This window comes from Lipophrys pholis (genome assembly GCF_963383615.2).
Source record: "Lipophrys pholis genome assembly, chromosome: 5".
Classification (NCBI taxonomy): domain Eukaryota; kingdom Metazoa; phylum Chordata; class Actinopteri; order Blenniiformes; family Blenniidae; genus Lipophrys; species Lipophrys pholis.
This window is the reverse complement of record NC_137628.1, coordinates 19,534,380-19,561,783: the sequence shown is the minus strand read 5'-3', so window position 1 is coordinate 19,561,783 and position 27,404 is coordinate 19,534,380. Positions and strand designations below refer to the sequence as shown.

At 42.2% G+C, this 27,404-nt stretch overlaps 2 protein-coding genes across 2 annotated transcripts; one reads left to right on the top strand and one right to left on the bottom strand.

The window, feature by feature from the left end:
* Nucleotides 1-78: 78 nt before the first annotated feature.
* Nucleotides 79-16,712, top strand: polq (polymerase (DNA directed), theta; the record flags this gene model as incomplete). Its single annotated transcript, XM_080463630.1, has 37 exons — nt 79-146; nt 315-423; nt 729-812; nt 918-1,225; nt 1,322-1,566; nt 1,990-2,166; nt 2,254-2,384; nt 2,483-2,639; nt 3,232-3,343; nt 3,434-3,635; nt 4,061-4,202; nt 4,365-4,511; nt 4,601-4,813; nt 4,933-5,075; nt 5,227-5,416; nt 5,636-5,778; nt 5,988-6,181; nt 6,684-6,808; nt 7,217-7,460; nt 7,818-9,354; nt 9,453-9,893; nt 10,143-11,082; nt 11,210-11,344; nt 11,431-11,633; nt 11,980-12,187; nt 12,266-12,459; nt 12,533-12,661; nt 13,405-13,579; nt 13,710-13,833; nt 14,651-14,748; nt 14,844-14,926; nt 14,998-15,099; nt 15,178-15,289; nt 15,685-15,809; nt 15,912-16,047; nt 16,122-16,228; nt 16,322-16,712. The coding sequence occupies 37 exons, from the start codon at nt 79-81 to the stop codon at nt 16,433-16,435; spliced, it is 8,097 nt and encodes a 2,698-aa protein (XP_080319756.1). The 3' UTR covers nt 16,436-16,712.
* Nucleotides 16,690-27,139, bottom strand: uba6 (ubiquitin like modifier activating enzyme 6). Its single transcript, XM_080462895.1, has 30 exons — nt 27,052-27,139; nt 26,916-26,944; nt 26,692-26,786; nt 26,418-26,529; nt 25,875-25,955; nt 25,635-25,757; nt 25,363-25,486; nt 25,031-25,134; nt 24,841-24,903; nt 24,264-24,340; nt 24,028-24,094; nt 23,749-23,892; nt 23,470-23,616; nt 23,314-23,394; nt 23,126-23,203; nt 22,850-23,031; nt 22,599-22,704; nt 22,405-22,494; nt 22,209-22,289; nt 21,099-21,227; nt 20,954-21,005; nt 20,763-20,826; nt 20,615-20,684; nt 20,467-20,538; nt 20,248-20,371; nt 19,949-20,142; nt 19,594-19,721; nt 19,418-19,505; nt 19,215-19,309; nt 16,690-18,440 (listed from the first exon to the last, which is right to left on the bottom strand). Exons 1-30 carry the CDS (start codon nt 27,113-27,115, stop codon nt 18,299-18,301), a joined length of 3,006 nt encoding a protein of 1,001 aa, XP_080319021.1. The 5' UTR covers nt 27,116-27,139; the 3' UTR covers nt 16,690-18,298.
* Nucleotides 27,140-27,404: the final 265 nt, after the last annotated feature.

The window sequence follows — 27,404 nt, the reverse complement described above, 5'->3', positions numbered from 1 at the left end:
AACACTTTCCTGATCCGAGTCTACAGTTAGTTAATTGTATGTCATGAGCATTACTGGTTGTTCATTGCGTGTTTCGGTATGAGCTCCTCCGGACCGCTGAAAAAGAAAAGCTACATGGGACAGCATCAGATCAAAAAGAAAACCAGGTCAGCCTAAGTATAGATGGTTAGAACTTTGTGTCATGGGGTTGGTTCGATCGAGATTGTTTATAACTTGATCTTTTTCCTGTTGCTTGGAAACATCTTCGAGCGTTTGAAAATAACATTTGTGACTATGAAAGTCAGTCTAATGAAACTACACATTTCTGAACACAGTTCACAACGTCCCGATGAGCCTTTGGACGGAGACAGAAGGTTTCAGAAACCGTGTAACCTGTCAGACAAAACAAACCCATCCCACAACATCAGCAGAGACAACCGAGCGGTGAGTGTAACAGCTGATCTCTGTTTTCTTCATCCTTTTTTTTATTTTTATTTTAGCATCCTTGTTTCACTTTGTGGTTATTTTTATTTATTTGTTGTCTTTTGTATTATGGTGACCTTATTTTTGCCGTGTTATTTCTGTTATTTTGGATTTATTTATTTTGTTGTGACTTCTATTTCCATTTGGTCTTTTGTTACATTGTGGTCCTTGGTATCCTAATGTAGTTTGTATTTCTTCATGGTTGCTTTATGTCCCTTAGGGACACATTTAGCTTGCCCCCTATTTCATGGTATTCCCTGTTTTAGGATGGAGGATCTGTGCATCAGCTGTGGGAATCCACCTTCGCTCTTGACGAGGAGATGGTGCAGGTACTCAGTGCTGTCGACCCAGTAAAGGCTGGAAGTAGCGACACTGGCTCAGCAACGCTAAACAGAAAAGCTCATAAACAACCAGAATCATTGGTTATCTTTGCACCCCCACTACCCCTTGAACAGTCTGTGGATGTGAAAACCATTAGAGATTCAGTTAGAAACTCACCATTTCATCAGCCAATTGAAGAAGGACCCCATGGTGCAAGTAGTCCTCAGCAAGGCATCGGGCAACACAAAGCAGGTCGTAAGAGACCAGGATGGAGTGCTGACTGCAAAGATCTGGCTCAGAAACTTCTTTTCAGTGATGACTTGGAAGAAGTGGAGCACGTTCAGAGGAAAGCAGAAAACCACACAAAAACTGCTTCTCTGTGTGTCAACGTGCTCCCCTTTAAAAAAACAGAAACCAGTCCGAAAGCTTGCAACTCCGGAAAGTAAGTACTAACTAAACATAACTGTCCTGATTTTCTTTCCTTCAGTGAGTGGCTTCTCTGCAAACCTTTTCCTGCTTGCTCTCTGTTGTCTCACAGTTCAAAGCTTTCACCAAGAAGAAAGAGCTCTCCTCACAGCAAAGGCAAAAGTCGACCGAGTAAGGATAACGCAGCTCAACCGATGGATGTGTCCAGGGACTACATCTTATTCAGCCCCACTGGCGTCACCAAAGCCATGAAGAGGACCAAACTCCAGCAGTCATTACAGAATCAATCTGCCTCTGTGCTCACTGTTCCAAGTGGCTTAGAGCTCAGCACTCTCACTGACACACTACCTCAGCAAGGTATTTTAAATACAAATAGAGCATCTTCCCATTCATCATTTGTTACTTCTAAGTATTTTGTCAAGCCTACGTTCTTCAGGCCATTTCTTCATGATCAAGCCCAATGTGTGGCAATATTCTCATAGCTCGCTAACATAAAGAAACATGTATGCAATTTTACAAAATAAAACATAACATTATCACTAAATTATTAGGTTAAATATGAGCTCAACTCATCAAAAAATATTGCAGTCTAGCACAATATATTAATAAAAAGCTTGCAGTTTTTATTCAACTTGATCTTAAGTTGTGTCTTTCAGATGCATTCTGAATTTAGATTTGTGTGTTTCCAATGAAAAAAATCCTCTTCATTGTGCTAAAGATTCACTGTCAAAGATGTGTTGAGGATCATGTCTAAATGGAGCATTTGGTGCTTTGCTGTAGGCATTGCCTTGTGTGCTCCTGTGGAGCAGGCTGAAAAACTGCAGTTATCCAGCTGGGGCTTACCAAAACCTGTCTTGGAGCGCTACCAGAAACACGGAGTGACTCAGATGTTTGAGTGGCAGGCTCAGTGTCTCACTGTTGGACAGGTTCTGAATGGCGGTAACCTGGTGTACTCAGGTAAGAAAACTGTCATTTCTGGAGGAAAGTGATTTGTGGTGCTGTTCTCTATTGGCCCCTTGTTCTGATTTATACATATATTTTCAGCTCCCACCAGTGCCGGGAAAACTCTGGTGTCAGAGCTGCTGATGTTGAAGCGCGTGTTGGAGACCAAAAGAAAAGCTCTCTTCATCCTCCCTTTTGTTTCTGTGGCTAAAGAGAAGCTGCATTACCTCCAGGTGAGAGAAGCAGACAACTAAATGGATGCTTGTTACTGTGAACTCCATGCCTATTTTGGTATTAATCTCAGTCTAAACCATTATGTTTTACCATGTAGAGCATATTTGAAGAAGCAGGTGTCCGTGTAGAGGGATATATGGGCAGCACGTCAGCAGTCGGAGGGTTCGCAGCTCTGGACGTGGCTGTTTGCACCATTGAAAAAGCCAATTCTCTGATTAACAGACTCATTGAAGAGGACAATATGAGTCTTTTAGGTAATACATCTCTTATTTATTTTTTGTGCAATTCCCCTGTCATGGAATGAGATACAAATGTAGCTGTTTGGAGAGCACTTTTGAGATACCTGATGAAGCCCAAGGCATGTTTTATAATTATGCACTGAAGATACCTGGACACAAGCCACTGAGTAACTATGTCTGCTGATTCTAATTTGGCTTGACTTGTTCAAGATCTCAGTTATGCCTCACGTTTGTTAAAAGCAATTAAATGATACAATCTTGTAATATTTTTGTGTGGAACAGCTAAGTTAATTCATCTGTTATTTGACAGAACTTGAATGCAACCACATTTTTCAACCACGATTTCAGAAGTTTGGGATTTTTCCCTTTTGTTCTTTGACTTCATTTAATAAGAAATATATTTTGTGTGTTGGAATATACCGGTATATGGGACAAAAGAAGTGATGTTACTTTACGGTTCACCTTTGGAAAAAGACATAGGTTGATTGATTTAGGTAGAAATAATATATGAACATCCTAACTGAATTCCTGGTAGTTGCTGGCCTACATATTTTCATACTATTAACTCTAAAGAATGAGTTGCATGTGATATTTTCTGTGCTGCTAGGTATGGTGGTGGTCGACGAGTTACACATGGTTGGAGACTCTGGAAGAGGATACCTGCTGGAGTTGCTCTTGACCAAAATCCGCTACATTACACAGAAACGGAACATCTCAGGGTCTGTGTCTAATAATTCATTTGCAACCTTTTGATCATGGGCAGTGAAGAAAATTGCATGTGTGCTAATTATGGTAGTATCTTTTTACAGGTCACTCTCTGAAGGTGTACAAGTTATAGGTATGAGTGCCACTTTGCCCAACCTCTCACTCTTGGCCAGCTGGTTAAGCGCTGAGCTTTACCAGACAGACTACAGGCCTGTACCCCTGCACGAGCACCTTAAGGTGGGCTGCGACATCTATGACAAGAGCCTCTCTGTTGTGCGGCAATTCACCCCTGCACTCAACGTTAAGGTAACTTGCATTCATTACAGTCTACAGATGACCCACTTTATGTGTTCTTGTTGTATTAATAATGCATTCTTCAAATTCATCTGAGTTCCAGGTGTGGGTTCAAGGGGTGGTGTGGGTGGAGGAGCAGACGTGGAGGATAGGTCAGCTCACGGAGGTTTGGGGGGGTATAGAGAAAATCAGAAAGTAAGAAGACTGGGGCAGGTGGCACAGGCATGGTAGGTGGGTTGAAGCGACTTTGAGATGGACATGTCATCATTTCCTCAATGATAGCTCCTTGGGGTGCACAGGGCAGCTGAACAGGTTTTATTCAGGACCTCATTATAAGCTCCCCCCACTCTGTATCTAATATATATTTTTACCCTGATTGACGACCGCTTTCCTTTGAACAGTTAAGTGATGATGTTTTGTTTGTTGTTTGTTCAAAGGGCGATGAAGACCACATAGTGAGCTTGTGCTATGAGACTGTGAGAGAGGGCCACTCGGTGCTTTTGTTCTGCCCCTCAAAGAACTGGTGCGAGAAACTGGCAGACACCATCGCGAGGGAGTTTTACAATCTCCGTAATACTGGTACAAGAGATCTAAATAAATTCTTGATCATGCTTTATGTTTCCGTATAAGATAAGGCAAAACTGTAGCTAACTGAAAAGTTTGACATTGCAAATGTTATCATATACAACTATAATGGCACAAATGGCTGCATATAAACTTTAATACTGTATGATATTTCAGATTGCCAGGCTGAAGCTGAACCTCAGCCGGTATGTCTGCATCAGGAGGGACTCGAGGACGTTATAGCCCAGTTGAAAAGAACTCCAGCTGGGTTAGATCCCATCTTGCACCGCACTGTGCCATGGGGGGTCGCCTTCCACCATGCCGGTAAACACATTTACACAACAGAACATCTTCAGACTGAATGCAACAATTGACTTAATAGGACGCAAATAAAATCAGGTTTCAATCGGCAGGTTTGACATTTGATGAGCGTGACGTGTTGGAGGGAGCTTTTCGTCAGGGAGCAGTCAGAGTCCTGGCTGCCACCTCGACTCTGTCTTCTGGGGTAAATCTTCCAGCTCGCAGGGTTATCATTCGAACGCCTACATTCAATGGACGCTTGTTGGATCCTCTCACGTACAAACAGATGGCTGGACGAGCAGGAAGAAAAGGAGTCGACACTCAAGGTATGGATGGAAAAAGGTAGAAATAATGGGATTTGTTGGTTTGGTGTCTGCAGCTTTTTTTTTTTTAGGTTATCACACTAGTGATAAAAAAGCCATTTTTCGTGATTCTTCCATTCCAGGCGAAAGTGTGCTGGTGTGCAAGCAGGCAGAGCGTCAGAAAGGTATTAGCCTCCTTAAGGGCACGCTTCAGCCAATCAGCAGCTGTCTGGTGAAACGGGAAGGTGAAGGTGTTACCACCAGCATGCTACGGGCCATTTTGGAGGTACAGTTGGTATCTATCTCAAGAATAAAGCTGTGGAGTATATTTCAGTTATAGAGCATTAATCAACATGTTTTCAAAATAGTTGCAGAAGAATCAGCCGAAACAACACATGTATGTTTCATGTCTCTGATTTTCATCATTGGGTGTGCAGATAATTGTCGGAGGTGTAGCCAGTTCTCCACACGATGTGGGATTGTACGCCTCCTGCTCACTTCTGGCTGCCAGCATGAAACATGACGGCAAAAACAAGTCAAATGATGACGCCAACAAAGGAGCTATAGAGGCTTGTGTTGAATGGCTGATGGAGAATGAATTCATTAGCATACAGAAGGATGGAACAGGTATTTCCACAACTGGGATAGTGCTGTCTACTATTTTCCTCATTCACTCTTTACTTAGGATTATTGATCACTTAACTGCAAAATAACATATTTTTGGGGTAAGACAAATGAATAATGTAAAGTGTATATATTTACTAGTTTTGTTTATTGGTTTATGGTTTTATGACAACGTTAGCCTTCTTTAAAGTTCTTTTTTTTTCCACCCGTCTGCTGATTCAGATGAGCGGTACTGTCCAACCCAGCTCGGAGCTGCCACCCTTTCATCCTCCCTCTCCCCTCCCGAGGCTCTGGGAATATTTGCAGATCTTCAGCGGGCAATGAAGGGTTTTGTACTAGAGAATGACTTGCACATCCTCTATCTGGTAAACATGTTGTCATATAACCTGGTGACTGAATATTAGTGACTTTATGCACCTGTTAATTCTGCTAATACGCTAAGACATACATCTTAAGCATATCAAAAACCAAGTATCTTTCTTTGACCTGATGTATGCTCTTCTACAAAGGTCAAAATTTGACTTAATTGTACAAAACACATGGTTTTTTAACTCTGCATCCAAATTTTCTTTAGATCACTCCGTTGTATGCAGAGTGGACTACCATAGATTGGTATCAGTTTTTCTGTCTGTGGGAGCAGCTGTCTTCATCGATGAAGAGAGTAGCAGAACTGGTCGGCGTCCAGGAAGGCTTTCTTGCTCGATCTGTCAACGGCAAACTTGTTGCCAAGACAGAGAAGCAGCACCGACAGATGGCAGTTCACAAACGGTAAAGCACATATTTACCTTAATGACAGGATGGAGGTATATTATCATCATCATCATCTGTTTCACAGAGTCCTTCTCATTAGTTTTCTGTAGTTCAGCTTTTGGTAACAGAAATTCAAGAACATGTGGCTTTGGAAACATTGATCTATTAGAGTGTTACAAAAACATATATTCACAGTTCATACTGAGTGGCAGTATCCTTCTACTGAAAACAGGTATGTGTGTAGCTGTTGTGCTTTTTTTCCAGACAAGATCCTAATGTAATATAATAATGTACTAAATCAATCAATTTCTTTTGCAGGAATCAGGGTTTTATTCATGTAGAGTTCAGTAGTGGATCACCATATTGTCTTTCTTTCTCTGCATATATGAACTGTAATCAAAAATTGACACAGGACACACACACAAAAACAACCCCACTTTTCCAAGGAACCACTTTTCTGGAAATTTTATTTGATGAGATAAAATCCTTTATTTCTCAAAAACCCTTCATGTATTTTCAGATTTTTCACCACTCTTGTGCTGCAGGATCTAGTCAAGGAAGTGCCTTTAGGAACGGTTGCATCAAAATACAACTGCAATCGCGGGCAATTGCAGTCTCTCCAGCAGTCTGCTTCCACATACGCAGGTTTGTCTTGTGCTTGACAACATTCATATATTGAGTTTGTAAGTGTGGATTCATGGCAGCTTCATTATGTCTCTAGTATATGATTACACTAGAAATTATACAGATATTTCATTTCTTCACCACAGTTTATATGGGAAACAATAGAGGATGACTATCATAAAACAATAAGCACTAGTTTATTTTAGAAATAGTATTCGTTAGAAGTGTTCCTGCTTCTATCATGAAGTTATCGTATGAGCGTTGATATTATAGTGTAACTGATATTCAGTGAGCTACTTGATTAACATGGGCTCAGATCAGGTTCAGTGTGAGTTTGAAACATCTAAATGATAAAGTTATCAATAGTGAGTCAATAATGGGAGAGAAACAGAAAAGGAGTAAAGCAGTAATTCAGTGTCACCTTCCCAGGTATGGTAACGGTTTTCTGCAAACGCCTCGGCTGGCACAACATGGAGTTACTGTTGTCTCAGTATCAGACCCGGCTGAGCTTCGGAGTCCAGAGAGAGTTGGTGGACCTGGTGAGGGTTTCCCTTCTGAATGCAACACGAGCTCGAGCACTCTACGCACAAGGCCTGTGTACCGTTGCTGAACTAGCCAGGGCTACGTTCACTGATGTGGAGAAAGCCTTGAGGAATGCAATCCCATTTAAGAGGTTAGTCTGTATTTGGGTTCTTCTTGTTACTGTGTTACGTACAGATGTATTGGAAAGCCTAAATAATAGATTGCACCTATGAGAACATTTCAGCATATTTCAATGTTGATGCAGATGCAACAATCTATTGTCAATGTTTTAGATAACTAACTCTCAAGTCTTAAAAATCACAACAAGATAAAAATGCATTCTTTAGTTTTCATCAGTTGATCAGAAGTTGGCTGGCTGAGTGGCCACTGCTGTAGGTGCCAGAGCCAGACCCTTAACGTCCAACTGCTCAGGTTAGCTTCAGAAGGGTATCTGTTGTGAAACTTGCGTGAAATCAAGCTTGCAAATCACACATTTTACTCTCATTAGCTCCAGGCGTGCAGTGGATGAGAGTGAGATGGAAGCGGCAGAGAGACGGAGCCTCCGCTGCGTCTGGGTCACTGGTGGACGGGCTCTGACCGAGCAGGAAGCAGCTGTCGAGATTGTGTCTGAAGCGAGGCTCCTTCTTCAAAAGGACTTGGCCCAGTTGGGGATTCAATGGGATCCAACGACACTTCCTCCTGGTGTCTCTGCAGGAAACAACCCTGCGGACCATCACGGTGGGGACTCGGACGCCTCGTCTTCGTCACGTCCCAGCTCACATGAATTCCAGACAGAAACCATTCAGCTGCATCAAAATAAAATGCAGGTGCAGAGTGGCGATGGTGACATGCATGAACATGAGAGCAGGGAAGATTTTCCAACTGAGAAAGGTACTAGACAAGAAGGAGAAGCCCTGAGTGAGCATGAGAATTGTACCCCTGAAGAGATGAAGTTAAGGAGACGGGTAGAGGACTCCAGCAAAGAGAACAAAGGTGAACTGGAAATCCAACAAAAAAGCAGTAATGTTCCAGTAGGAGTAAAATCAACAATGGAAGCAGCTACTGTTAGGTCAATGGCAGATGAAATAGGAAATCACTGTGAGGAAAAAAATAACCAAGGGAAGGTGGTGTCTGAGCAAAAAGCAGACAAGTGTGAGAAAGTGAATGCCAAAGAAGGAGAGACCAGAGATGAGAGTCATCAGCTTGTCCCTGAAAGGAGCCTAACGCAGGAGTTGGCCGAGCTTGTTAGCAGCCCCCTGCCTCTAGTCCCGCAACAACCTCTGCCATCAAATTCTCCAATGCCACCGCCACGCTTTAGAGCCCCGACATCCCGTGTAGGACAACAAAATGTTTCCTCAAGGACAGCGAAAGCAGATGGCATTGCAGGCCTCGTTGCCTCACCTGTGCAGACAGACAGACTGAAGCACTCAAAAGCCCTAAGCAAAGTCCTACACTCAATAAAAACTGACAGAAGCTCACAAGCCAATGAGCAGAATATGCATTCTGTCCAAACTGTAGCACCTTCAGTTCTTGTGCCGACAACCATTTCTGCTCCTGACCGTGTGAAAAAACTCTTTCCAGCTGTTTCTACACCTACAAAAACGGATATATTCAACCCTCCCCACTCTATATCTCATGCCTTGCAACTGTCTCCTGAGGCAAAGCGAAGGAGGACAGTCAGTGGTGAGAGAGATGAGTTTTCATCTCCTGACCTGTACACAGAAGAAAAGACGGATGAAGAAGTTGAAGGACATATTAAAATGGGAGAGGAGGGTTTCAGTGACAGCTTCGAATTGGACACACAGACAGAAAGGATCATTGTTCAACAGACGTACCAACAAAGAGAGCAGAGGGATAGAGGTTTAGCTCAACTAGTGGAAACACAAACCATGAGGAAAGAGGATATGATTGAAGAAGCTGCCCAGCTGCCGAGAAATACAGATGAAGAGAGAAGCGACATTCAGGTCTCGGACACTACGTCTCCAAGAATCAATACATCGCTCACAAACAGCCAAATGGAACTCATCCTAAACACCAGCCACCAGGTCAGTCACCAGAAACATTTATTGTGAAATATTTATGACTGTAAGAGAGTCAAATCAAATATTTTGCACGTGTATAAAATCAGATGTTGTTTTCACAGAGTTCGCCTGTCCCTGGTGGTAACGAGCATGAAGATGGTGATCATGAGGCGACTAGTGCTTATCGCGCTCCTTCAGACAGCTTCAACGGAAGTAGCGGTTTCTTGTTCGACAGTCTATACGACAGCCCTCTGCTAGCAGATCTGAGTCCACAGCAGATCCCTGATCATTTAGACAAGAAGGTTTCTATCAGCAAGGATGTTAGAAATGAATACCCTCTCCCTTCAACCCAGGAGAGACGACGCAGCGAACTTCTCGCCAACCAGGAAGCAGAAGACCAGGAAGCAATCCAATGGGGCGAGTCCTCCTTTAACCTGTCGGAGTGGGGTGACTCGCTGCTGGTTGGTGAACACTTCCTGGAGTGGAAAAGTTCGTCCAGACACAAAGAGAGAACTGAGCAGGACTCTAGCTCACATGAAGTGCAAGAACCGAACGCAGACCCTGTTTGGAGGGACGAACAGTCACATCCACAAACTGAATCCTTTGAAGCACAGCGACCGTGTACCACTACCACTACCACTACCACTACCACTACCACTACCACTACTACAACTCTGCATGAGTCTAATGGGCCAGCTGGTAATAATCATGGCCATAAAAATCCAACAATAAAAAATAATGGTGCACAAAAGGACACAACCTCTTGTCAGGGAAGTGAAATTACATGTGAAAATGGTGATATTTGGAATCAGGCAGGCAATAGAAGTGATAAGAAAGACGTGGAAAAGAAAGTTGGTGGTTTCTTGTCAGATAACGGAGCTCAACTTGGGATTGCAGCTGACAGTGCTCCTTATTGCAGCCCTGGTTTGCAGGATATTTTTGATCATTGGCCCAGCATGTCCTCCTCGGCCTGGGAAAGCAAATCAGAAGGCCCCACAGCTGCTCAGAGACACTCGGCTGCAAACACAGCAGGTGCTGCAGCAATACCCAACTCCTTGATATCACTAGGCAGAGAAAGGTCTGAACTCCAGCAACCTACTGCTACAGACAACTCAGAAAAGAGGGAACCCTCAAGAGATGACAACGAAAACATAACTGAGAGACCGGGCTCTGCGGTTGATGTCATTCCTCCAACTCAAGAAACGCCAGCAGTCACACCAAGAGTAAAACTGACTACCTCATCGAACCTCTCACCTCTCACTACTCCTCTACCCACAGGATTTGTTCAGGAAAAGGCAACAGTCAAAAAGTGTCTTAAATACAATTCAGAAAACAGTCCGGCAGAAATTGCTCCTGACAAAAATCATCCAATTTCTCCATCTGATCGGCACAACAAACCCAAAACATCATCGGTATCTGACCATGTTTCCTGTTTGAAACCATTGCGACACACAATCCAGAACCTGGGTCCTCCCACAGCCTTGGCTCCTCCACCCTCCCCACAGCCAGAACCTGTATCCAAGTCTCCCGTGTTGAACGAAAGCTTCAGCCTTCAGCTGTCCCAGGATGCATCACTTTGTCTGAGTAACTCCGGGACCTTCTCTATCATCGATGTTGCAAGTGACAGGCATTTATTTGACACTTTCATTGAAGAGTGGAAAACAAAGGAGCACTACTCTCTGGTTTTAGCCTGTGAGAAGATGGAGCACAGACAGCAGCCTGAGAGGGAAACAGGAGTGAAGCACAGGAAAGGTAATGGGAATATTTGACAAACATTAAAATATGAAAATGTAACTTGTTGCCAAAAACTCTCAGCAGGACACATTTCATCTGGGTTTTGGTGAATCAAATATGTTTTTAGATTTTTTTTTCTGTGCAGCTGCTCAGCAGAAGCTTAACACAGCCAGTGGCTTTCCAGTGAGCGGCAGTGAAGAACTTGTGTTAATTGGACTGTCTGTCTGCTGGGGAGCAAGAGACGCATACTACATTTCTCTACAGGAGGAGCAAAGCAGAGGTTTCAATGCATAGCTCATTCAAATTTATGCATAAACTCACTGTTTGTTTTTTTTCACCTGGATTCATCTCGTTTACACTCCCCAGGTCTCAGCGCCAGCCTGGCTCCTCCTCCACTCGATGTCAGTCTGCCAGTGAGTGAGAGGCTGCAGCAGGTGAAGGCCTGCCTGAGTAGACAGTCAGGGGATCGTGATGTGCGTGTTTTAATAGCAGACGATATCATCCAGGTGTACAAGACACTAGTACTGAGCTGCGGCATCAGCTTGGAAGGGAATTGTGAAGACCTAAAGGTATGAATGTAAAACCCTGTGATTTTCATTTGTACACACGTCCAGGAACTAGACACATGCAAGTAAATGGGAATTTGTGAGTTTCCCATTTTATTTGATATGTGAAAAAAGTATATCATAATTGCAGATTTTTTTTTTCCATAAAAGCTTCTGTTAATGTGATTCTGAGGGTATCATTAGACACTGCTTCTGCACATTGTACCTCATTTAAAAAAAAAAAAATCACATCGAACATGTACAAAAATCGACAACAGGTACAAAATCCTTTGTAAGTTCCTTTAACTTGATAAAGAGTCAGAAACATCCACAAAGAAGCAAATTGACCATTTTGAATCTCCTGCTGCAGGTTGCAAGCTGGTTGGTGGACCCCGGAAGTGAGGAACGGACTCTACCTAACATGGTGACGGTTTATTGTCCTGAAGAATTACCTCTGTTGGACGGACTAGGAAATGCACATTCACACTGTCCTCGAGTTCGGGCAGCAACCAAGAGTGTTCTCATTTACGCTGTCATGAACCATCTCACTGGCCTGCTCGAGAAAGATGGGACACTGAGTATGAAAACTCACCTCGCAAGCCCTGAAAAGCAAGTTATTTGTGCATTGTTTCAACTCCTTTATTCATTTCTGTCAGATTTATTCAGACACATAGAGATGCCTTCTCAAGTCTGTTTGGCCCTGTTGGAACTGAATGGAGTCGGCTTCAGCGTTCAAGAGTGTGAAAGACAAAAACATGTGATGCAGGCCAAACTCTCAGCGCTGGAATCTGAAGCCTACAGCCTGGCAGGACACAGCTTTTCTCTCACCAGCGTCGATGACACAGCTCAGGTACAACATACTCCCTCTCTGCAACTTGTCAGCATGTGACCCTGAAGATTTCAAGATGTTATATGCGCTGTAGGTGTTGTTCTTGGAGCTTCACCTGCCTCCAAATGGCGACGTTGGGGGATCTAAGAGTAAGAAGACGCTGGGCTACACCAGGAGAGGCGGAGGCAGAGTACGACTTGGAAAACAGTTCAGCACCACAAAGGTGAAAATATCTTGTGTTTTGAAAAGGGAAAACGTTAATTCGTTTCATTCTTCAGGAAAATCGTTGCTTTTCCTTAGAATTTTTTTGAGAGCTGTGAATAACCTCACGTCCATCAGATGCATTGTTGTGATACATACTTTCATCCTACTTTCACATGATACACCAGAACAGAAGTCACTGCCGGACCTCATTATGAGGTTATTCAGTCACTATAAGGTCTGAAAGTTCATTCCAAGTGTAGCTGGGAAGCGGTAGAATTCAAACTGAGACCATTTGGTGAATTAACGGAAACAATCGTGACTTTACTGAATACTGTAGCATTTTGACATGAGAAACAGTTTTTTTTTTATATATTTGCATGCTGCAATAAACTCACATTATGACAGAAAAATGCAGGGGGGAAAAGTCATGCCTTCTGCGATTAGTCTGTTTGGTCTGCTAAAATTACCTAAATTCTGCAATCATCATAACCATCATCGTGCAAGTTTTGAAGTATTTAGGGAATATTGATCTTGTCGAATTGTTGGTTACATATTTTGTTAATGCTCAACACTTGAAGAAGGGAGTCTCAGACTTTCCACATGCAAGAACAGACCATTATTCCAATGTCTTATTCAAAGCCAACTTTTAACCGCCTCAGGTTTTCTTGAATACAACAGCATGTCAGAGTCAACTCAGTTAATCAAAATTGTCAAATAAGAACTTAGATTTCCAAATATTAAGATGTCCTTTCGATTCGCTAGGATGTTCTCGAGAAGCTCCGTCCACTGCACCCGCTGCCGGGCGTGATCCTCGAGTGGAGACGGATCACTAACGCCCTCACCAAAGTGGTGTTCCCCCTGCAGAGGGAGAAGCAACATCACACGACACTAGAGATGGACAGAATATACCCCATCGCCCAGACGCACACAGCCACAGGTGACACTCACACACACACCAACGTGCGCCGACTTTGACGTGGACCAATAATTTCCTTGTGTTTCATCATGTCCGCACACCCAAATGTCATTGGTTAAATGTTTCGCCTCAAGCTCATTGTTTTCTTCAGGTAGAGTGAGCTTCACCGAGCCCAACATCCAGAATGTCCCCAAAGACTTTGAGATTTCCATGGCCACAGTGGTGGGTGAGAGCCCACCTTCACAAGGTTCCTGCTACGTGACCAGCAAGCCAGGGTGTGTCTGGACCCGATGCCCATTTTCTGCATAAATCTCCCTTGTGTTTAATTGCCACATTAGGAAACACTGCTCCAGTCATAACATCGATTATACTTTTGGCTGTATTAACCTGTCTTCGTAATGAGATGAATTTGGTTGACACCGAGTTTGGCTGAGAAGCTCCCTGCAGCCCTTAGTTCATGTTACATTGACACATAAAAACTGTTCATACATCCTTTATGGCTCCAGATGTTGTCACATGCCTAGAAATATGTTCATTCAGAGTGTGACATGCCACAATGAGAATTACATTTGAACACGTTAAAGAAAGCTGTAATAAGAAGCTCTGTATCGCAGACCTGGAACACTACCCATTGCTTTAATTTTGACTGTTATTCAGAGTGGGCTTGTCTGCAGTATTTGGCTTCATTGTAATGTTTTGGCAAGTCAGAGCTCATAGAAGAGATTGGCAGCCCTTTCTTTAGAGCACTTTGGGAGGTCTCCAAGGACAAAAGCAGCCACATTTTATCCTACCTGCCTGTTGTTCAGTCTGAAAAGTGAATTTAACATACTATTTATTTCATCAGCAGGATCTGTAACAGCCATGTTGTCTGACCCCTGATAACGATGTATATATCTCCATGTTTTCATTTTATTTTTTTTTACAATGTACACAAAGTATATTGAAAATACCTCTAATCATCAAGCATTACACGTGGTGTAGGGATCTACTTCATCAGGCTTCTTCAAACCCTTTGCACTAAATACACGTGAGAAAGCATGATAATAAAGAAAAGGGTTTAATGCTTTAATGCATCATTCTGTGTTGGTACAGAAAGAAGAGGCGCACTATAGCTTCAGTCACAGCTGGACCTGCAGAACAAGGCCCCGCCTTCTCTGTCAGCATGAGACATGCTTTTGTTCCTTTTTCAGGTCATTATGATAATATGATTGTTTGTGAATATCTTTGTTTTCTTACCACTATTCCATGTCCGATGGTTTTATCTGCTGTCTGCGCTGAACTGTAGGCGGAATGATATTGGCAGCTGATTACTCCCAGCTGGAGTTGAGAGTGTTGGCTCACCTCTCAAAAGATCAGCGCCTCCTCCAGGTCAGTGGAATAGCAAGAAAACCATTTTATTAATCCAAGACAAAATAAATCACAGAGACTGTGTTCGCAAGGTGCTGAACGGAGGAACGGACGTGTTTCGCTGCATTGCTGCCGAGTGGAAGAGTGTTGACCCCGAGTCGGTGCAGGACAGCCTCAGGCAACAGGCCAAACAGGTACAACTTGGCAGTGAAGAGATAGGGGACGTGCAGATTGTCACCTGTAAGCTCACCAACCAGTGTTTGTGTTTGCAGATTTGTTATGGCATCATCTATGGAATGGGAGCAAAGTCTCTGGGGGAGCAAATGGGAGTGGAGGAGAATGATGCTGCCTGCTACATCGAAAGTTTTAAGGCCAGATACAAAGGTATTCACCGGTCCAGTCCCACCACCCCGGCCAGGAGCGGTAGAAAGAGAGCAGCCGTTTGTCTACTTGTGACACATTGATGGAATTTGCCACGTGACACAGTTGTCTGTTAGTAAGAATTGATGGAAAACTCCATAAGCTTTCTGTCTGAGACATACCAACACAGTAACAGTTATAGGTCTACACTATTATAATTGATGAGTAATTATTGATTATTAATATTATGATTGTTGTGCTGAGTATTAATATTGTATTTATATACCATTTTTCAAGATATATACTATACCATATTGTACTATAAAGAATTAAACTAGAGTTGGACAGTTATTAAAGATGTTGATGGTTGAAATTACTTCCTTTACAGGATATAAGAGGCATTATATCCTGTGTTTCAGGAATCAATACTTTTCTTAAACAAACGGTGAAGAACTGTGCAAAGGACGGCTTCGTTCAGACGCTGATGGCCCGGCGGAGATATTTACCGGGCATCACCAGCACCAACATGCACATCAAAGCTCACGTCAGCAAGCTTCCACATTACACATGTGTGATTATATACGAGCATGCTTTAGGTTTATATTAGATGATCTCTCTGTGCTCCTCTTCTTTTATACAATTTCAGGCGGAGCGACAGGCCGTGAACACGACTGTTCAGGGATCAGCTGCTGACATCGTTAAACTGGCCACAGTCAACATCCAAAAACGACTGCGAACCACATATCCCACCGCTCCACTGTCTCACAAGCACACGAGTTCAAGTAAACATCCAACTATTCCATCTGCTGACGGCGATCGCCACTAAACCACAATAATCCTGTCTATGTTGTGTTAGGTCGCAATAAGCGCAGAACCGGAATGTCTCGGCACAGAGGAGCCTATTTCGTCCTGCAGCTGCATGACGAACTGATTTATGAGACCGCAGAAGAAGACTTGATACAGGTATGAGGCCCACTGTGTTAGGCTCTTGAGGATAGTTGATGAGCATACCCCTGTAAATAATAATATTCATGATTTTTACTGTTCAACTGTCAGGTTGCACAGATCGTGAAGAGCGAGATGGAGTCAGCAGTGAAACTGTATGTGAAGTTAAAAGCCAAAGTCAGAGTGGGACCGAGCTGGGGAGACCTACAGGACCTCGATATATGAAGCCAATGTTTTAATCCTTTCACCATGAACTCAAATACGGCACAGTGTTCTGTGATATTTGCACTTTTTAAAACAAAAAACAAAAAACAATGAAATGCAGTCTAAAAGAACTAATGAATGTATTGATGAAGTTTCCTGTGTACAGCATTGCATATTGCACACTTGTAATGATAATGGTTGAAGATTGTCAGATGTAATAAATGAAAAAAATGGTGTCATTGATCTGGATTTTAAAACAAGGACTCAAGTCATTTTGGATTGAAGACATCCTGAAATCTCACATTTTATTGGACCATTGGTGGAGCTGTCTGACAAGTACATACATTATCATCCATTAACACTGTTTTGTTTTACAATGAGGAAATGCACTGCAGCAGAAGTGACATCTGTGCAAAGCTACACTCTTTACCTCTGGTTCTGGGCAGAGACATGAACTAATACCGAAAAAAAATCATCTTGATTGTTTGTCTTCAGGCCATAGAGCTGATCGAAATGGTGAAATAACTGCTTATTTTATCTGCAGATGGATCTCAGATTAGGTGCATGGCTTCCGACTAACTGAATGGAGGGGCGTGATCCGTACTCTGAGATGAACACTGTAAGCGACTGCTCAGTATTGATTATCAACCAGTGCACCATGACTCCAAGGAGGTCATCAACACAGGCTCAGTTTGACACAAAAACAGAGTAACAAGTAAATAAATACATGTCACAGACACATCAATAAACAAATACAACAATTTGCTTTTAAAACTTTTTTTTTTTTCAATAGGAGTGTGAGCCATAATGTTGGTACAGATGTTTCAAATTTGTCAAAATAAAGCTTCTCTATTTGTGAAACGGTCATTGAACACATGCCGGTAATGAACTTAATCAACAACATACGGTCTTCCTCAGCCGATGACAGTGCAGTCATTACCAAAGTAGGCAAGGCTGCCAGCTACAGTTCATGTTTTACACATTTTTCAAGTGAAACACACATCTGCTCGCATTAACTGTTAGACGATAAATGTGATAAAAACTGTTGCTTTTCTGAAGCAGATGACCTTCGTCTGTCTGCAGTAAACTACATGAAGACGCTGCTGGTGTGTGTCACACTGAACTGCTTGGGTGGAATCCATCCCCGGTGATATAAACATGCTTTTTATGAGGCAGTCGAAGTGATCAGAGGAGAACAATTATCAGCAGACACAATGATAAGCGGTATCTTTGGTGGGTTTTCTATTGTCCACTGGCCTGTTCAATCATACAACACATATTGGGCATATTTCTGTGTGGGGGGTGGGGGGGCGGGTTACAGAATTCTGTGGTTGGATATGATGTCAAAGCCAAAAGGAAGAAATGATGTGATTCCTACCGACTACATTTTCTGTACTGTGACAACAGTCCTGCTCTTACCATTAGAGGCAGTTGAAACAAATGTTTTTAAATAATGGTGGTGTGTGTTGGGAGGTACTGTAAACACAGTTTTTTTGTCAGACTCACGGCCACAAAAAAAAAAAAAAAGAAGATTTATAATCAATTAAGGCATCGCCACAGGCAGAGCTGTGCATTTCACCGGAGTAGAAAAGAAGAGAGAAAATATATGTACACAGGGACACTTATAGTGCTACTTAAGCAGCCTCGTGTTCCACTGGCTAGATTTGAGGCAAGAAAATGTGGGGCCGCAAAGGGCCTTTCTCGCTTCAAGAAGGGGTGGGAATGGGGGGTTTTGAGCCGGGGCCAGGAACTTTGCCCTCATCTGATAACATCCTGAGGGAAAACTCTTGGCCCTGTGCTAGGCTTTTTTGGGGGGTGCAACAATTTACACGAAAAAAGGGCAATAAGGACACAAGAGACCGGAGGACGACGTCTCAGGAGGTGTCAGGGCGTCCCGCCACCGGAGCTGAAGTAGTACCTGACAGGGGGACCGGGCAGGTCCTCGTCTCCATCTGCCTCTGGGGCAAATGAGACTGTGAGGTCGACGTAGCGTCGGTCCACCGATGGCTTGATCAGCTTCTGCATCCTGAGACGGGTCAGAAGTGGGGCAGGTTAGTAAAAGGTTACATTGTTCTAGTCGGGATGAGCAGAGAGCTGCAGGATCAGGAACTTTTGTAGGCAAACTATAAATTAGCACCATCCGAGTTGCCTAAAAAATAAAAGTAAAAAAATACAGCCAGATAAAGAAAAGTGCCAAAACTGAAAAGCTACTGTCAGTAACACTTTGTGATGGTCTACTGCATGACATTAGATATGCATATTATATAAGTGATCATAAGGAATTTGAATTCATACATAATGCTATATGAAACAGGTTATAAATGTTCATATATGAAAATTCACAACAGTTTGTGAGCGCTTAAAGGAGATACATTTAAAGCTCTTCATTAATAATGTTTTATATCTTGATCACTGAATGGACCATGAAAATGTACTGATTCTGAGCTTTACATCAACCTTATTTCAGCCATCTGACAAGAATCCTGTTTAAAATGAAGCAGACTCCACTCAGGCTTTACATTCCCATCCAGCTCTGCTTGAACTCTAATCCCAACCAAAAACTCACCCAAGTAAAAATAACTAACCAGCAAATACATAGGAAATACATTTTGGTGTCCACGGTAGGAAGTGTCCATGTGTCTTTAGGTGTCAGTGAATCACAGATGCAAAAATTCATTAGCTCCACATTTCACTACTTAATTCTTGTGGCTCTATATGAGCCCAATACTCAATAGATTAGAAAAAGCATTGGTTGAAAATTGAGAGCACCAAAAGACAGAGCTCTGAATAAAGTACTTACGTCAGCTTTAGTCTCTTGGAGTGTCCGGGCATCACAGGCACATAAAGCATCTTTACACCGTGCACCACCATCGTGGGTTCAATTCCATACTTTTCCTAAAAAACACAAAAAAGACTGACTTAACATTTGATGAAGAAATACTACAAATCAAACATTTTGAAATAAAACAATGTGGTAGCTGGATGTGGATTAGTGTGTCTCACCCTCACTGCGTTCATGAACTCGGAGAGAGTGAAGTCCTCGTGGCCAGAGATGGTCCAACAGTCCCAGATAGAGAAGTAGATGTTGTTCCTGTGGAAACATGACGTGTGATTGGAACGAGAACAACAATGTATGGTCAACAAGAATGGACAGCAATATATATATATACATATCCCACCTGATAAGCGTCCGCTTGACGAGGGCAGGCTCGGTGAGAACAATCACAGGAATGGCCAAGTTGAAGAAGCAGTTTTTGAAGGATTCAAACCCGTAGCTGCCGACCACCTTGATTAACTCCAGAGCCACCTAAATAAAATTATTCAGATTGCGAACATTCAGCTTGAAACTGATACACTTTCAAGTCATTGACAAATTTAAATAAACAGAAAACTAAACACTAATAATCATTTAAGCTGTAAATGCAATATGCAGGAACTAAAACAATAAACTGTCCAACGCTGTGCACATGTGGTTTGTAGTAATATTGAGCATTAAAAAAAAACATATATTAAAAAAATTAGGTGTGATCCTACCAGCCCTGCCACGGCGGCTGTTGCCGTGGCAATAGCAGGGATGATTTTGCCAGCGATGCGCTTGGTCTTCAGTCGGTCGGCCGGCTCAATGGAGTACATCGTGGCTCTGAGAGCGGACGCCGACGTGACAAAGTCCATGTGGCCGTTTCTGTCGTCGTCCTTTTCAAACTGAAGTGGACTCATCTGTAAGCCCTCTGCAAAACGCAAACATTTCATCACTCTCACGGGTGCTTAGGGTGATTCGCACAATAAAAATAAATAAAGTGTTAAAAATATTGTCATTATGTATGAGTGTGTACCTGGTGTGACCCTGTCAGTAGCAATGGCCTCCTCTAACTGTATGGTGGCCTCCCTCTCCTCCTCGCTGCTTAGAGGCATCTTGATGTGATCAGGCTTCTTTGCCGACTCGTCTGTCTCTATACACTGATGACGGTGGAGAAGCAACAAACAGATTAGGAGGTTTTCTTTCCTTTCGATCTTCGGCCAAAATCAAACGCCAGCTGAACCAAGCAGCTTACTTTCTCTGACGGCGAGTACTGGGGAACCTTGACATCTGCCAGAATCCTGGCCACTGTCTCTTCAGAGAGATCCTGACAGACAAACAAAAGTTTGTGAGTCGCTGATTATGTGTGTTTGAGAGCGTCTACCTAAATATACGTGACCTACCTTTTCTGAGTAAGGGATGTTATAAATCCCGGCGAAGAGCCGCGCAGCGCTGACGATAAAAGTGAAGTGCCTGATGAGGAAAGAGAAGGGTTCGATAAGCTTCAATGAAAGATGTGCAGAACAAGAAGCTCTGTGAACCCGTACTCACAAAGAGTCTTTCAAGTCAAATTCAATAGGGGTGGGAGGTCTTTTTGGAGACTGCCAAAACAAACCTGAGGAGAGATGGGATGTTTTTAAAAATCAATTTTCTCATTTTATTGTAGCTCCTGTAGTCTAAATGGCTGAACAAACAAATAAACAAAAGAAAACCAACACTTTATGCCATCATTAAAAACATACTTCCATCCTTTAACCTCGTGTCCAGCGGGAATGAGTGCAACAGCTGAAGAGCCTGCATTAAAAAATAAAAAAAATGTATTTGAGATTATAGAGAAACTGTAAACACCTTGATCCATAATATGTATTATTGGGAAACACAAATTACCTTTCTTTTGAAATACTTGTCAAATTTCAGACGGGCGACAGTGATGCACTGCTCCCACCGACTCGGCCGCCGGCTCAGTAGCTTGACGACCTGGAACGCCCCCTCCAGACTCTCTCCAGTCTGCATCCTCTGCACGCACGCACGCACGCACACAAACAAACACAAACACGTGTTTGGATGTGTTTGATGAGTGAGAACAAGCGTCAGGGTGGGCAATAAGACCCTGGAGTAAACTCATTTCAATTCACGGGCAACATAAAGCTCAACTGAATCCTAGGAAGGCAGACGAAGTAAAATAGCAACGTAATCTACAAATAAACACTCATTCAAATGTTTCTGCATTGAGTAAATTAAAATTTAATTCAATATTTTTCCCCCACAAAACCTGAAAAACAATACTAAGAAAATATTGACATTTTAATGGTGTCTCGATAATAATGGAACAAATAGATCTATGTTCTTCTTGACGCCTAAATGTGCAGAAAGATCTGAAATGAGTGAAAACACACATACTGCAGCCTTCTCCAAGCATTTTTTTTTTTAAACAAACTCACTCTACAGTAGGCTCATGGTCCTAGTTAAGCAATAAGAGAGCCATCTTTAATTTCTTCTTAAACAGTGGCCGCCCCAATAAGTAAACCAGAGAAATCTAGTTACTTCTATCAAAAATGTTACGTTTTCTTTGTAATATTTACAATTTGCAAGATCATCCTTCCACCATATGTATAAAACTACTGTCTTAGAACATTATCAATACATTGGAAGCTGTTAATCTTTTTGTGTTGGATGAATCAAATTTCAACAACTGAATAAGAAATTGCATGACAATTCACTCTCTTGAGTAACATTTCAGTGTATGCATTGTTCTCGTAATTCAAAAAAGAATTTGCAATGCCTCACTACAGGAGTTCATGCTGAATGACTGGAACCTGCAGTTTTCTGTTAATCCAAGCACTTAAAGAAAACTAAAAAAAAAAAAAAAAGCCCATAATGGTCTCTGCATAATGATGTGACATAATGGCAACAAATCTGGAAAATCAACATTATTCCCATCTGAAATGTGCTTATATCAGAAATAGCAGTGGTATTATGAAGAATGTGGAGTTTCACCTGCAACACGACTTCAGCTGAAGAGTGGGTCTGCCAGAAGGAGTTGTATAAGGAGGGCTTGTGGACAAAGGCATTCTCAAACTGGACAACCAAAAACATTCAAAGAAAAGAAATCAGGAGGCAAAGTGATAGCAGAATATATATAAAGCTTATGCAACATGGCAAACAGTTCACAGACAGCTCACAGCAGTCTGACCTTGTCTCTGGCCCACTGAATGGTGTGCTCTATAACCGAAGGGAAAGACTTGAGAGTGCAGAATGGGATCTCCTCCTCTGGGGGGTCCCTCTGAGAGGCAAAAACAAAGCTCCTTTTAGGACTTTGATACTTTTAAAGTGTTTAAAGAATGTATAAGAGCCACAACAAAAAGCACATCTCTCTCACACACTCACATGGCTATTGTAGGATTCTGTCAAATTTGGCACAATGATTTCAGTGTGTCCTTTAGTTCCCATGGTACCCGAATCCAGGAGAGGCCTCTGATTGGATACGCAGCGACTAGAAAAGGCATGAGATTCCTGTTAAAGATGACTACTGAGTGCGATCCGGGGAAGACAAAGTGGACAGAGATGAAATACTAATAATCTAAGACTCTATATTTGATTTTAATGACTTCTGGTATCTTTTCAATGTCATTACTAACCTGTCCACATATCTCCGTGCCTCCACATTGTCTAAAGCAGTGACCACGAGATTGAGGGAGGAGTAGAAGGAGTCGTTGTAGATGTTTTCAGTAGCTGGACACACTTTGTTGAGATGAGCTTCCACATGCAGGTCAGGGTTGATATCACAGGTGGCTTCTGCTGCTGTGGTGCTCTTCGGTTTCTGAACAAAGAGTGAAATATTTGATTTTCTAAGTATAGTGAAGAAACAGACTACACAACAGAGCAGTGCTGGACTATACATTTAGAAAAATAACCTGAATATGATGTGGTCTGAACAGAAACTGCCTGTTGAGGTTTGACTTTTCTATGAGATCTGGGTCCGTGATGCACACCTAGGAGAGGACAAACAGCAGGCCTCAGGAAAATGTAATGAAGTTCAAGAATTCAGTGAGTCACACAGAAAGAAAGAAAAAAAAAAAACTATGGGGGAAGGAGTGCAAACCTCTCCTGAGCTCTTTGCTAATCCCACGCCGAGCAGGGCAAAGTTTTTCAGCATCTCGCATCCTATGGCACCACAGCCAACCTAGACATGAAAACCAAGTTTACTTAGAATCATTCAACGGATTATTTTAAAATGAAGAGAAAATTAATATCTTACCATAAAAACCCTGAGCTTGTGTAGTTCGAGACACATTGATTCGCCAATACAAGCCCGTAATCCATCATAGCGATCGCCCCTGGGGAAGAACTCCTCTGTAGCAAGGGACTGGAGCGGCCTGACGACCTCAATTGCATCAAGGTATAACTAAAGATGTCGGAGAGGGTGAGATTAAAGCAACAGTTCAGGAAAGAAAACCGAAGATTTCCTTTCAGTAAAGCATTTACATTTCTATATGCAGGACTGCTTGTTCACTATAGTTCAAATCATGTAACCTACCCACTGCTGCAGGGGTGCAAATTTCCCTGTGATGGCTTTAAGAACTTCCTGACTGGCCACACCTCCTACAGCAGCTGCTAAAGGAGGAAGAGTCCCCCTTGCTGTCCTGGACAGGCAGTGTACCAACTCAGTATTAACAGGAGCCTGGAAAAGAGAATGGGCAAAGTACAGAAAAAATAAAGGAATGTTTGAATAGTAGTGTGCAGTCTGTCATACATCCTGCAGGATCTTTACCTGTCTCCACAACAAGCTAAAAACATAGAAATACAAAAAACTCACCTTGTTCTTAAGGGTTGCATTCACTTCCTCTGTCAGCTTCAATAGAACATCAGCATCCTGTAAGCACCTGATGACACCAAAACAAAACGACTTATGGTACCATATTTTATAGGCTCCACACACGAGAAACCACAGCAGGGTCGAATTAAATCACAAAGTACAATTTGCAGTGCAAACACAAAGCAACAGATTGACCAGAAACGTTTAAATACCAAAGAGAAAGAACATTAGTTTACCCGACGTTGGGAAGTCTGCTATGCTGCTCCTGGAAAGACTCCAGTGCCAACATGGCTGCATGTATTTGAAGAGGGGCCTGAAAAGTACATTCAAAACAAGACTATAAAGATACTGCATCATTAAACTCAAACAACAAGTACGAGGTGTATCTGGTGCATCTAACAAACTGTCCAACTGAGCTCAACGAGTTATGTGGTTTGACTTGTTTTACTGCTCGGACAAACGTCTCTGTCAATTCAAGAGAAAACAAACTCTACTGGTTTGTAATTGTGGCGGTGATATTACTCGTCAAAAATAAGCTTGTGACTGTATTTGGTGACTCCTATATTTCTTCCCATTTCTTTCAAACTCACATTGATGAGGAGTTTAATGACGGTTGCACAATGCAGGATGACCGAAATAGTATTAAGAAGTATTCTCATTCTCTGCACAAGCCGCGTTTTCAATAATATTTTGCCTGGCAATGTAAGCGTAAGACATGAAACAAAGGTCAAGCCTAGAGTGAGCTCACTAACTGGATCACACTCCTTTCGGTGGATTTTCTTGAAACTTCACCAGCTTTTTTTGAACTCTCACCTCTGGTTTACTGAAGTCTGGAATCAGGACCTGAGGATCACACAACTGTTGCTCTAATGTTTCCTGGAAAAACACGAGTGGATAAAGTCAATGCCAAGTAGTTAGAAACCAGTTATTATGAACCTTCAGATCAAATTCATATCATATCTACTGAGATATTTCTGGTTGAAATGGAGCCAGGTTAACTCACAAATCTGAATGTCTTTGCGGTTTTGACCAGGACAAAAAACCCTCCGTGTGCATATGGTTGTAGGAGAGATGTGTCTCTTATTGCAAAACTGTGGGGGGAGAGGACTAACGCCACACACATTCAAAGAAGAGACATACAGACGTGAACTTTCTGTTATGTTACCTCACACAGACAATATCTCAAATCTGCACTTAGAGAAAACAACTGCCTTTTTGAAACAAAAGTTCAAAGTACAGAAATGATCATAACTACAAAATTATAAATTGTTGGACCTGCAAGCATGTTACACAACTGCAAACTGTACAGGCACTTATCTGAAAAGTCAACAATACCTGAAACCTGTTGCGTAGTGCCGTTGAGCCCCACCATGCCCCCAACCTCTCTGAAGATCACACTCTGGCCTGTCTGGAGGCCATGTGGTTGGTTGTCCATGCACGTTACCACACCAGGATTGTCCTGAAGGAGAAATGGAAATGAGGGATTGAAACCATTTCCTGTTAGCCAGCAGACAATTAAAAAAACAAACAAAAAAACAAAAACACGAAACATAGTAAATCATGGAAGTATTCTCTTTCATTACAAATTATGGAAGTAAAAAGACTACCTGAGTGATACTTTGGATGAAAATCTCCTTGGGCTCCTCCCCGTTGGGATCCGACACATCAAACTCCTCTCCAAAATCACAAAACACCCGTACACAAATGCCATATGCGTCACAGCCGATGAACTGCAACAACCATAACGAGGACAGCTTGGTAAATGTTTGACTATTTTTGTGTTCCCACAGGAGAATAAATTATTTTGCTAATGCTCGGCAATGTATAACCAGGATCGGGAGACTTACTCGAATGGGGGGCTGTTGTGAGTGGCAGAAGTTGTTTACTCTCTTCTGTAGACTCAGTCTGGCTTCAGTCAGAATCACACACTGCCAGAGAGAAGAGAGCAGACAGAGGCGAAAGGTGAGCTGCAGTCTGCAGACAACACAACACTGGTTCAGACTTTAATGAGACTGGAAATGAAAGCAAACTAATATAGTAGTTGTTCCCATCAATAGACAAAGGAAAGAGGTCAATTTGTGACAATAACATTAAAATTAAGACCGCTGTGAATTAGATCATACGACACTGGAGGTTTTGTTTTCTTATCACTGTTTTATTGAGAACTTTTGTTATCCCACTAAATACAACTTCACCATCAACAGGTCAACCTGGAAGAATAAACAAGATTTTTTGCAACCACGTTACTTTTCTACAGGATTGGAGAGGTTCAGAATTGAGATGAACTGCTTACCAATTTATTCAGTGAAAGACTTTGAGGCAACAAATTCAAAAATCACTGTTAAAACTGAGTTTAAATGAATGCAGGATCCACAGAGGGAATTACTTACCTGATACTTTCTGAGAAAACCGAGATCAGTGTTGTCATCCAGTGCAGTGGAAGACATGTCAACATGGACATAAGGGTTCAACTCTGCAACACGAGGACACACCACCTCTACCCTGTGGTAACAACATACAAAGAAGAAACAATAAACACATGAAACGAAAGTACATGGATATATATGTCTCCACACTGAGCACGAGACATGCTCGATCAATATCCAAGAACATGAATAATATCACAGGTTATGAGAAATCAATTAGGCCTGTGGTGTCCATTACCTCCTCTTCTGGCTTAAAACATCTTCTTTTCGGATAAAAAAGTTGCAGCCCAGGTCCCAGGTCTCACACTGCTTTGTGTCATGAAGGGTAACTGCCTGTACAGCAACAGAGCACAACACTCACAAACTGTATGTGTTCACATAAAACTATGATTATGAGAAATTACAGGATTTAAAGCATCGGAAATAATGAACTGATGTTAAAGAAGAAAAAAAAAGGTTTACCTTCACACCAGCTAGGACGATGTTTTTTGCTTAAAAAAACCAACAAAAAACAAATGCCAAATTGTTTGCATCAAATTAGTCAATGAAGCAGATTATTTAAATACAATGCTGTAAAAAGATGCATTTATTTTCTTACCTATTTCAATTCCCAATCCTCCCATTCCACTGAGAAAGACTGATGACTGGGCCATTTGGTGCATAGCCCTATCACCAAGCACATATCGCTGGCGGCTGCAAGGCAAAAAGGATGGCAGAGCAAGTGTGAGAGGAAGTGCAATAGCAGAGGTTTTCAAAGCAGGACATGAGCCTTCAAAATCCTCCAGGGTCAAACAGTTCAGGATAACGCCAGGAATGCGATTGTCACTGCATTCAGATAACGAGTGACCACTTAAACTCACAAATGTAAATAAATTCCCAAGGCACATTTAAGACAGATTAAATTGCCCCTGTGGGATAAATAAAGTATTTTGAATCTATATTAAAATAAAT

Bases quoted from the DNA above. Each gene is read 5' to 3' on its own strand.
- uba6 (XM_080462895.1), bottom strand. From the start codon at position 27,115: ATGCACCAAATGGCCCAGTCATCAGTCTTTCTCAGTGGAATGGGAGGA. The intron at 25,135-25,362 runs GTATTGTTGACT...GTGTGGCGTTAG, and splicing joins CACTACGCAACAGGTTTCAG to TCCTCTCCCCCCACAGTTTT. The intron at 24,904-25,030 runs GTGAGTTAACCT...GTGTTTTTCCAG, and splicing joins CCGCAAAGACATTCAGATTT to GAAACATTAGAGCAACAGTT.